Source organism: Phyllobates terribilis, unplaced genomic scaffold (genome assembly GCF_046119375.1).
Source record: "Phyllobates terribilis strain yellow unplaced genomic scaffold, ASM4611937v1 Scaffold_3__8_contigs__length_932513732, whole genome shotgun sequence".
Taxonomy (NCBI): domain Eukaryota; kingdom Metazoa; phylum Chordata; class Amphibia; order Anura; family Dendrobatidae; genus Phyllobates; species Phyllobates terribilis.
In genome coordinates this window covers 305,859,697-305,871,685 of record NW_027362763.1, presented here as the reverse complement: position 1 = coordinate 305,871,685, position 11,989 = coordinate 305,859,697, and the positions used below count along the sequence as shown (strand labels likewise).

Genomic DNA, 11,989 nt, shown 5'->3' with positions numbered 1-11,989 from the left:
CTCACAGGCATCACATGACCCCGTGCAGACGTCAAAACAAGTGAGGCGTGACTCAGCGCTGGGTTCCCCGCAGTGGCTGCTGGGTTGTGGGCGGGGATACTCCCCCACCTTGCCCACAACCAGGCATCCACCGTGGAATGCAGAAGACAGATCCCCGGCTGCTGCCAGCACTTGTCGTGACGTCAGAGCCGGCTGCAGCCGGGGGTTACGTGATGCCTGTGAGCGGCCAGCGATAGCGCCGCTCACAGGCAGCATGTGCAACGTAAGGGAATTACAAAAATCCTTAGGGGCTCCAGGGGATACATTGGGGGGGGGGATAATATAAAGTACTGAACAACCCCTTTAATGTAAAGGGTGCCAATACCAGTGACACAGCAAGCTTTAGGTTTATCTATTTTTCCTTTTACATTATTGTTTATCATTTGCTCTTTTGTATTTAACACAAGTGCTCTATACAAAAAAACAATTATTATGTACTTAAACTTCATGGGTGCCAATAACGATGAGCAGGGCTGTACAGAAACATTGAAAGAGCTGCAGGAATTTCTGGCAACTATTGGTTATTTACTGCATGTGACAACAATCTCCCATATTGTTCATATTTCTGGCCTGTGGCGTATGGTGGCAAGACAAAAGCGTTTCCTTACAAAAAAAAAAAAAACCCAAGCCATACTCTGTTTTGCCAAAACTTACATCAAGTCTGCCAAAAGCATGACATTTTATGGACTGATGAACTTTTTGGCCATAATTCCAAAGTATGTTTTTATTTTTGCACCTGAAAAGATTTCAGCTTGTTTTACGATTGAGTGACATAAAAAGGTGGAAAAAAAAAAGTTATGAAATTATTATTCTTGGTATAAATTTGCATGAAAAAAACCTTGCATTTTAACAGGGGTGGGTGTATGTATATATATTTTAATATGATATGGTCTGAAAAATATGGTATAAGACGCACCTAGGTTTTAGAGGAGGAAAATAGAGAAAAAAATTAAAGCAAAAAAATGTAGTCATGACGCACTGTTATAAATGGGGGTGGGGGATATACTGCTGACACTATTATAGGGACAAGGTCAACCAATTCTGTACATCCCGGTATATGCACGGCCTCCATCCCATCTTCCCACCCTGCCGGTATATGCACGGCCTCCATCCCATCTTCCCACCCTGCCGGTATATGCACGGCCTCCATCCCATCTGCCCACCCTGCCGGTATATGCACGGCCTCCATCCCATCTGCCCACCCTGCCGGTATATGCACGGCCTCCATCCCATCTGCCCACCCTGCCGGTATATGCACGGCCTCCATCCCATCTGCCCACCCTGCCGGTATATGCACGGCCTCCATCCCATCTGCCCACCCTGCCGGTATATGCACGGCCTCCATCCCATCTGCCCACCCTGCCGGTATATGCACGGCCTCCATCCCATCTGCCCACCCTGCCGGTATATACACGGCCTCCATCCCATCTGCCCACCCTGCCGGTATATACACGGCCTCCATCCCATCTGCCCACCCTGCCGGTATATACACGACCTCCATCCCATCTGCCCACCCTGCCGGTATATACACGACCTCCATCCCATCTGCCCACGCCCCCCACATTTCCATTATATACATGCCTCCATCCCTCCCCCCCACATTTCCGTTATATACACGCCTCCATCCCTCCCCCCCCATTTCCGTTATATACCCGCCTCCATCCCTTCCCCTCCCCAATTTCCGTTATATACCCGCCTCCATCCCTTCCCCTCCCCCATTCCCATTATATACCCGCCTTCATCCCTTCCCCTCCCCCATTTCTGTTATATACACGTCTCCATCCCAAATTCCCCCATCCCGGTATATACACGGCCTCCATCCCATCCCCCCTATACCAGTATATACGACCCCCACCACCCATAAAATAATACTCACATTCCATCCACTCTCTCGCAGCGCTGCATCCTGTTCTGATGCCAGCAGCTGATTACACGTGTAAGCAGCGCATGACATCACTGCCATGCGCCGTCCCTCTCCTCCCCCACTTTCCTCCAAAATGTTGGAGTAAAAAAAAGTGCGTCTTATAGTCCGAAAAATACGATATATATAAAAATTATTTTTTTTAGTCATGGTAATAAGCTACTGGTGCTAAAACAATCATTGTAAGCAAACAAAACCTCCAGCTTGATAAGAGAGACATCATTGAAATCTGTGTTTTATCCCCTACAGCATGCGGTCTTCAGATTACAGAACAAAAACCTGCTGACAGATTCCCTTTAATACCAGATAATTCCAGAAATTGTGTGGTGTCCTCATAACTTTACAATAAATTATTAAGTCCTATTGCAATACTGAATGTCTCCCAAACTCACAGGGGAAGGGGTGTTAATAATGAAAGAACTTGAATGTCCACACTTTATGCTGCTGTAGTTTTTTCTTTTTAAGTAATTGTCAGTGGTCGTCATACATCCCCAGAAATCATTTAAAATGATGCATGCTGGATAAGGCTCAGATATGCTAAAAAGGCGGGTTATATGTATATATAAAATAAAAAAACAAAAAAGACAAGCTAAAATACATCATCGTAGGGTAAGAGTGTAAAATCTATGGGTCTGACTACCAGTAGTGAAGTTTTATATAGTTTATAAAAAGTTATCTGTAAATTTATTTTACGTAAATCTTAATGGATAAATGAATCGGTGTGCAAAAACTGTAGGCATACATATATAAAGTCAGGTACACTCAAACTTGCAGGCATCAGAAGATGGGGGAAAATAACACAAAATAACTGCATAACCTTTATAAAAACAAAAACATCCATAGAACTGAACATGGATACATAGTATACATAAAATAACTTCTGAAAAAAGAAAAAAAATAGTTTATAGGGAAGGTTAAAATAAACTTTTTTTTTTTAACATAGCCTAGGAAGACTATAGAAAAATAAAAATAAGAGCAACATTCTTCAGTGCAATAAGCAGTTAACTTAAAACAATGCAAAATCCTTCTGGTCTCATTTTGTAGTATTTAAACAAAAAAGAATATTGTAATACATACATATATACGAGTGTGCGCGTGTGTATAACATATATACACACATACACAATCGCTCAGTTTCACCATGACGTGTACGAGAGAGCACTGACAACACACCGGGACAGTGTGCATCTCTGACAGATCAGGAAAGTCGGATTCTTAACAAAAGGTGCAACTTTTGCAAAGTATAAAACGAAAAGGCTTATAAAAACAAAAATATAGGAGAAAGACAGAACAAGACCATTATCCTCTTCACAAGACTTGTATGGTATCACATTTTCAAGAAAACAAAAAAATGGACACTTGTCAAGCGCGTGTAAAAGTTGCATTGCAGTTAAACAATACTGTGAGGCATTTGGGAAGGGTTGTGCCCTTCAGGTTCCTAGTTTTTACTGCACCATGGTAGAGAAATCAGCATTCCAAAACGCACATGGGAATCACAAAAATATTCTCTATGCCAAACTTCTATTTGTATCAAACAGACCATGACCATATACATTGGGTGCTAAAACGCAAGTTAAGAGGGTTAGCCTCCTGTTTGACCTTAAGGCATAATATATGAAATCCAGACTCTTGAAATGTATTCCTTTAGTGTTGTAGACCCTGTTAGTGTTAATGGTTCTGGTGCATTCTTGTAACGCCTGTTGTGATGGTAATGCTCTTTGTGACTTGTGCAATTCCCATGCAGCTGGTCTCTGCTGCTTCTCCATATTAACAGTGCAGTGCGTGACCCACGAAGTGGCTGGAAAGACCAGCGACTGCCTTCTGCTCAGTTCAATGCTCGCTGTTTTATCGTGTGGAAGATCCAGTCCACTTTCGTTGTCCAGCCACCATGATGGGCGTCATTCATCTGTTTCATGAAATACTCCAGAGCTTCCTGTTCAGTTTTGTCCAGTGCCAGTGTCTTCCTAATGTAAGCAATGTCATCAAAAGATTGCAGTTCAGGCATGCCAGAGCCAAGCATCATCGAAAACAGATTGATGAACAGATTGGCGTGCTGACGAATGGCCAAATAAGCTTTGTAACACATCTCCTGAAACCTAGAAGGAGAAGACAAGATTTCTAATGGTTTCAATATTACTAGAAAAGTAAAATAACATTATTGGAAGAAGAGCACTGCGACTTGTGAAGTACTCATTGCCCATTAGAGCTCCTGGCTGGGACAGTTACCACTAAATGGCTTCACTAGCCCACTGTGTAACAACGGCGCCTACTAGTACAGCTGTGATACAAGAGACCAGTTTAGGTGACAGATTACCATTTTACATTGCCCCAAGATGATACTGAATAAAAAAAAGGGTTTATTTTAAGTTCTTTAAAACTGATGGCCTTATCCATAGGTCTGACTGACCAGCTGCTTGAAGTCCTCTGTATAGGACTCTGTACGTTTAGTAGAGACTATGATTAGTATTGGAGCTCAGTCCCACTCACTAGAAGGGTGTTGTAATCAGAACTACACTTCCAATATATAATATGGCTTTCATGTTCCCTTTTAAAGGACATCATACACTGAGAAGTTTCTATTGGATACACTTTTCGGGGAAGCTAGGTGATGCAGCAAGAACTGTCCAGTGTGAACAAATTCCCAATATCTTCTTTCTACAGCTCATCTTCATATCTTACCTTTCAAAGTCCCTGGTCTTTGTGCACTCCTGAATTCCCTTACTGATCACAATTAAGAAGTCCTGGGTTAAGACAAATGGTACTCGCTCTCTTTTGTAACCAAATTTTTTCTTCTTGTGATCCAGAAAGTGCCCAAAATCTATGTGAAATAGCTGACCAAAAAAAAAGTGTTAACACAGGGAAACAATAGTATGTGAAGAACAAATACCAACTGTAACTTTTTTAAAGAGAGTTTCCACTACTATTTTAACCCCCTTTCATTTGTCCGAACTCTTCCTAACTAACACTTTTCAAAAAAAGGAGCAGGGCAGGTAATAAAAGTGTAAGAAATTCACTGACCAAGGTGGACAGGAGAATTAAAATATACCTTTTAATTTGTCAATATTAAAACACAATCAACTTATCCACCGTGCTTGTTTGCAGTCTGTCCACTATGCCCTAATAGGTAAGTATCAAGGTCATGTCGTGGAAACTAATAAACATAAAAAGACAGCTATGCGCCTTTATCATACACAGCTCACTAAAAGGCACGTAGCTGTGTGGATTGCACTTTATACCCCTATACCTCGGACGCTCCAGCCACTCACAGGTTTGCTACCTCAGAACCAATAAAGAGCAGCCATGTCAGATGCACGTGCCCCAGCGTCAGCAGGGAACCGGCCGTTTCCAAGATACCGATAAGCAGATAGAATCCAGAGGACGTTAACCATTTGTAGACAGGTAACGGACACCATTCTTATATTTACAATGTGCAGCATACACGCATCTACTCACTCAGTTATACTTATAAAGGACGTAATAGGAAACAATCGCTAGACTAAAACCCCTGGAAACTACTACTGGATTATATAGTTTTACAGTGGAATCACAGAGTATAGGTTATTGAGCAGGCAGACTACAATATTACACCACTGCATCACAGACTGCTATACCGAGGACCAAATTAGAAGATTAAATCCATCTAGCCCTAAGACTCCCTATGTTAGCGTACAGAAGATCCTATTATATTGGCGACACCCATAGTTGTAATCAATGATGTAAAACATATATATCCGATTAATAGGTCCCCATAGGAAGCTTCCTACAAAAAAAAACAGTATATTAACAATCAATCATGTAGTGTAGATATTCATTAACCCTGAGTGAAATATCAATTCTTAAAGACCTAACTCAATATTTAGATAAATGGAGTAAAGGAAACACTCATTTAAGCCTACTGGAGTCACCAGTTTCAATCTAAATATCCACTGTGCTTCTTTCCTTAAAATCCTACTATGGTCACCACCCGTAGGGGATGTCCTTATCTTCTCAATACCCTGAAATCTCATGACCTTTGTATCTCCACTATGTATTTCCCACATGTGTTTGGAAATAAGGGTATTCTCTTTCCTCCGAATATTCCCTATATGCCCCAGAATTCTTTTTCTGAACTGGAAACTTGTCTTTTCCCACTTACGTTTTCGGACACCTTCAGTTCGACAATTGATAAATTATCTATTGCGATAAACTCTCTGTTGTATCACTGGTAAATGTAGTTTTCTTTACCACAAAAATCGCAGGCCTTAAAAGACCCACATCTAAATGTACCAGTAATGGTTGTCCGATTAAGCCATGTGGGGTTACCACCATCTGGTTGCAGATGACTATGCACCAGACGATCATTCAAATTACGCCCCCTACGGCAAGTCAATGATGGTCGAGATGTAAGCTCATCTCTCTGTGGATCATATAGCCTTCTGTTTTGATTCTGGCTCTGCTACTTCTATCTGGGTACAGGAATCGGACAAACCGAGTAGAGCAAGTCGCTGGTGGGGACGGGGCTATGTCTTAAGTGAGTGACCACAATCTGAGCACACATGCTCAGATCAAACTTCACTCTCTTTTATGCTTGAATGTTGCTTTGAAGTTTGACCTGAGCATGCATGCTTAGATTGCGGTCACTCACTTAAGACGTAGCTGTGTCCCCACCAATGACGGGCCCTTCGTCAGATTCCTGTCCCCAGATTAAAAGTAGCAGGACCAGAATCAAAACAGAAGTATATGACCCACCGAGAGATAAGCTTACAGGAGCAGAGCAGGTAATAAAAGAGTATTAGAAAAGTGTTAGTTAGGAACAGTTAGGACAAGTGAAAGGAGTTAAATTATTAGTGGAAAATCTCTTAAACGTAGCATCTATACAACTGGTCCTTCATTACTTAACCCATCTGTGCCCAGTATTAAAACAACCCAACTTAGAAAACATTAATGCAGTTAGAACTACAAACTGTATTGTTTCATAGGATTAAAGAAAACAACAACAAAAAACAAACAAAAAAAACACTAAACAAAAACAGAAGTTGTGGGGTGATAAAATGAAAAAAGTAAAACACACGAGGTTGCAACGTACTTGCCCATTGTCTTTCACCATAATGTTACTGTTGTGACGATCACCTATTCCAAGGATGAAAGTGGCAACGCAGTACCCAGCACATGATCGTGTGAATAGGTCAATGGCAGCATCATACCTAAGAGAAAAGAGGCGGATGGGGTAAAGGCTTATTGATCATTTTCATTACTAATTACTATGTAACTCTTTGGATATGAAGTGGCTACATGTCACATGCTTGGTAAAACAAAGCTTCTTGAACATGAAAGAGTTTAGGATGTATATAACATTGATGCCAAATTTGCACACAACTTTATGGATCCTCTAATATACACAAGATATTTTTCCCCATTGCTTTTTGATGATTACCATAACTCACTGAGGAAACTCACTTCTCCACTAAGTAAAATAGGAGAAACTGTGCTATTTATATCAGCATGTCATTATTTGCTACAGGGCAGATCTCAGCTAACAGGTAAATGTAATGCAAGGGTTTCCAACTTGTGGCTTGGGGACCATATGTGGTCCACGCACCGGTGATATGTGGCTTGCAGCCATCTGCCAGCTTGGTACATTAACAGCAGGTCTACAAAACAGTTATAAAAAGCAGGTCTCCAGATGGGGACTTTTGTGAGCAGCCCCACACAGAGGAGCAGAGTTGGATCTGCATATACTGGCCTTGGAATAGAATAATGGGATTGGGAGTGCTTGATGCGAGAATAGAAAAGATGGGTAAAGTGGGAACCACCTGGATCTAAGTATCCTGCCTGGGTGTGATTCTATGGGGAAGCTATGGCTGTGATCATACCGGTAATGGGGGCTCTGGGTGTCATTACTGTGGGGGGAAATAGTGAAGAAGGAGCTTGATGTCACTATTACAGTGGCTTGTGAAAGTCCCCTTGGCATTTTTCGTGTTTTGCTACCTCACAACCTGGAATGTCACCGTTTTTTTTAGAGTTTGCATCAGTTCATGTAAACGAACATGCCTACAACTGTGAACATTTGGTTTTCTTTTTATTGTAAAGCAAACAACAATTAGGACACAATAACTGAAAATTTCAGTGTTTATAACCATTTAGCCCCTAAAGTCAGTACTTTATAGAGCCTTCTTTTGCGACAATTACAACTGCAAATCGCTTTGAATAAGACTAAAAGTTTCCACTGGGATTTTTTGCCCATTCTCCAAGGCAAAACTGATCCAGCTCCTTCAGGTTAGATGGTTTCCTATGGTGAACAGCAATCTTCAAGTCTGACCACAGATGCTCAATTGGACTAGGGTCTGGGCTTTAACTAGGCCACGCCAAAACATTTACACGTTTCCCCTTAAATAACTTGATTGTTTCATTAGAAGTATGCTTTGGGTCAGTCTTGTTGGTAGGTGTACCTCCGTCCCACTCTCAGATCACTGACAGACTGAAATAGGTTTTGCTCAACAATATCCTTTTATTTTGTACCATCCATTTTTCCCCTTGAGTCGGACCATTTGCCCTATCCCTGCTGCCAAAAAACATCCCCACATCATGATGCTGCAACCACGTTTCACTGTGGAGATGGTGTTCTTGGGGTGATGAGCTGTGTTGGTTTGGCACCAGACGTAGCATTTATTTTGGTGGCCAAAAAGTTCAATTTTGGTTTCATCTGACCACAGCATCCTTAGCCATACATTTGGGGAGTTTCTCACATGTCTTTTGGCAAACTCAGAAGAAGCCTTCCAATTTTTGTAAGTAAAGGCTTTTTCTGCCCACTCTTCCACAAAGGCCACCTTTACGGAGTGTACAGCTTATTGTGGTCGTATGGACAGATACTCCAGTCTCTGCTTGGGAACTCTGCAGCTCCTTCAGGGTTCCCTTTGGTCTCTGTGCTGACTGATTAATGTCCTCCTTGCCCAGGCTGAGAGTTTTGGTGGGTAAAGCTCTCTTGGCAGGTTTATTGTGGTACCATGTTCTTTCCATTTGATGATAATGGATTTGATGGTGATCTGAGGCATCCTCAGATTGGGAATTATTATTTTTTTTTTTTACCCAACCTGAATTGTACTTCTCAACAACTTTGTCCCTGACTTGTTTGGAGATCTCCTTGGTCTTCATGGTGTTGTTTGGTTAGTGGTGCCTCTTGCTTAATGGTGTTGCAGCCTCTGTGGCCTTTCAGAAAAGATGTGTATATTATTCTGCCGCCAATGTACGTAGGTGAGATGTGTCTGAGGGATGTGATCATTGATCTCTGCACAAGCAATGGCAGATAGTGTTACTCACTACCCTTTCCTCCTATGCTTGACCAGTTGCACGTGGTTAAGCCGGGAAGGGACAACGCAGTGATGAACTTTAACCAATTTAATTCACAGTACCTTGGTGAGATGAGGTAAGATGCCAGGGAAGATGAAGGGATGAAGATGGGGTAGAATAAGGAGGGTGTAGTATAGAGGTAACAGGAGAATCCTTTCTTCAGTCATTGCTGCCAAGGATGTGAGAAAACAAGATAGGAGGAATTACAGAGAGAGGTAATGTGGGAATTCCAGCTTCAGAACATGAAAGCATAAAAGAACAATGGCCAGTAGATGGCAGCAAAGGACAACAAACACTGTAACCATCTATATATGATAAATGAATTAAGACATATAATATTTAGCAAATCTCCCTGTAATGGCTGAAAGCCTTTGCAGACGATTAGCTGAATAGCACACTCCCCATCTGAAATCCTTGGATTTCACTATATTAACAGTCTTGAAGTGAAAGCGTTTTCCTGAAGTTCACTGAAGAATACCTCAACCTGAAAGACAAACAATGCATGCAATACCACAAAAAACATTAACGTACGAACGAGGTAGATGAATGCCTATAACAAGTTCCTGAAGTAGTCCACTGGATAGCCCATCTTCGGATTGGAGAAGCCGCACTAGGCCAAACTGTCTCCACCTCATTGTAATCTAATGGTTAAAGTTCAGGTTCAGATGAGAGTCTTAAGCGGTCTGAAAGCTCCTAGGAAGTGCCTTCTGGCTGGATGGAGAATTCTCATACGATACGAGCAAGAACCTCCTATATAGGCCTAATGAGAGATTTGGAGCCACCCTGCTTTGTGACATTCACTTTCACTTTGCGAACCTTACCATCTTCACTTGGAAAGGTTTTTGATAGATGTTACATAGGTCATCTGTTTCTTTCCACTTTCTGGTCTTTCATGAGGACAGGATCTCCTACTTGTAAGCTCGGTTTAACTTGTTGCCATTTTCTTCATCCTTGGAGGAGAGTAAGGTACTCCCTCTTCCATCTACTCCAGAAACGGTTGGACAGATGCTGTACATGTTTCCACAGTCTCTGATATTTGTTACTGGACACAGTTTTCAGGTGGGCTAGGAACAGTTCCAAGTTTGAGTGAGGAGAGTAAGTATAGCAGGAGATTCTGGGTCCATAGATACGGGAACAAGAGGTCTTGAGTTCACAATAGCGGGCATTTCAGCTAAGAAAGTGGTCAAGGTCTCGTGAGTGAGTCTATCAACATAGACTCCAATATCCTACGAGTGATGCCTATCATTCTTTCCCATGATCCGCCCATATGGGAAGCGCGAGAAGGGTTGAAGACCCACGAACAACCATCATTTGCCAAGAAGTCTTGGACTGGTATTGAATTCAATTGTAATTCAACAGGCATCTACGAAGTTGGTTCCACAATCAGATCTCAATTGCTTTACTGGTCCTCTGATAGCGAGGAATAGTCTTAAGGCGTTGATGAAACTGGAGGAATCCATGGATTCTATCACTTCTATGTGTATCGCTTGTACACATGAATGTGAACACCACTACTCATCATTTACTCTCTGCATGTCTGCCTCAGGCCCTACGTGCGGTAACTTCTCACGGGCCAAAAACGTCCAAATCAACATAGGTAAATGGTGGCTCTGTGCCAGCAGGCAAATCATACATCGGTTGTTGCAGTTTTCCTCTTGTCTTGCGACACTGAACACAATGATGAATTGGATGGGGAGCCCTGTCTGTGTTCCCACAATCCAAAGGCCTGCAGCTCTTAAAAGCACCTTCAGTGAAATGTCTGCCTTGATGTTTGATCTTTTCGTGGTAATGTCGTATCAGTAGAGTGGCGATATGGTGACGGCCAGGAATAATTAGAGGACTCTTTTCAGCATCCTCCAACTTGGCCTTATTTAAAGGACCACCGACCCTCAGTAAACCCTTATTGTGAATTACCAGATTTAAGTCAACAATGGGCCTGTTGGAACATCTTGCTTATTAAGTATACATTCCAATTCCTTGTGAAAAACATTCTGCTGCACGTTATGTATCACTCCGAGCAAGTTCTTCTGAAAAGAGAGGCTTATGACAGATGTGCCAACCAGGACAATCAGAGTTAGTGTCCTTATTGCGATAATATTAGTCCACATTGTACAAACTTCCAATGGCGAGAACAAGCCTTGTCCATCTGGAGAAGTGATCAAACTGCACACAGTCCAACGTTCTCTTCGGATTTGGTGATAAGGATGCTGACATCAGGACAGATCTCAGGGTCAATGTCTGCATCCTGGAGGCTGAAACTATCTTCATTGGCAGTCTCTTCAAACTGGTGAAGGAACTCCGGTCATGTTAACCAAGAAGAATTTGCTAAAGCATCAACAGAAACTGGCCTAGTAGCAAGGTCAGGAGGGTTAATATGGGATGGAACATACTGCCACTGTTCAGGTTTAGAAGATTTCCTGATCCTTTCAACGTGGCTACTGACAGACACAGAAGCGTTTTGTCTGGTTCTGTTAGTACAGCCCCACAGAGTTCAAGTCTGGGTATGGTGTGCTCAAGATTAGGAATCAATTTACCCTTTCCAAATGGAAATCCAACATGAGCTTCATTGTTAGAGTCTATAACCTTCAAATAGGCAACAGCTGCAATAGCTTCAGTAGACGCGTCAAAGAATCTATGAATCGCTTTACTTTGACTCGTAGCAAGGGATGCTGGAGTGTAACAATGTGGTATGTGGATCCTATC

At 42.1% G+C, this 11,989-nt stretch overlaps 1 protein-coding gene across 3 annotated transcripts in view; it reads right to left on the bottom strand.

Annotated features, from left to right (window-relative positions):
* Positions 1-2,765: 2,765 nt before the first annotated feature.
* The window catches only part of PIK3CA (phosphatidylinositol-4,5-bisphosphate 3-kinase catalytic subunit alpha), a 57,061-nt gene continuing 47,837 nt past the window's right edge, over positions 2,766-11,989 (bottom strand). For all 3 annotated transcript variants that reach the window (XM_073674942.1, XM_073674944.1, XM_073674943.1), the window contains 3 exons: positions 7,026-7,143; positions 4,640-4,791; positions 2,766-4,056 (listed from right to left, as the gene is read on the bottom strand). In XM_073674942.1, coding sequence (XP_073531043.1) covers positions 3,786-4,056; positions 4,640-4,791; positions 7,026-7,143 — 541 coding nt within the window. In that variant the 3' untranslated portion in view covers positions 2,766-3,785. The remainder of the gene's footprint in view (positions 4,057-4,639; positions 4,792-7,025; positions 7,144-11,989) is intronic.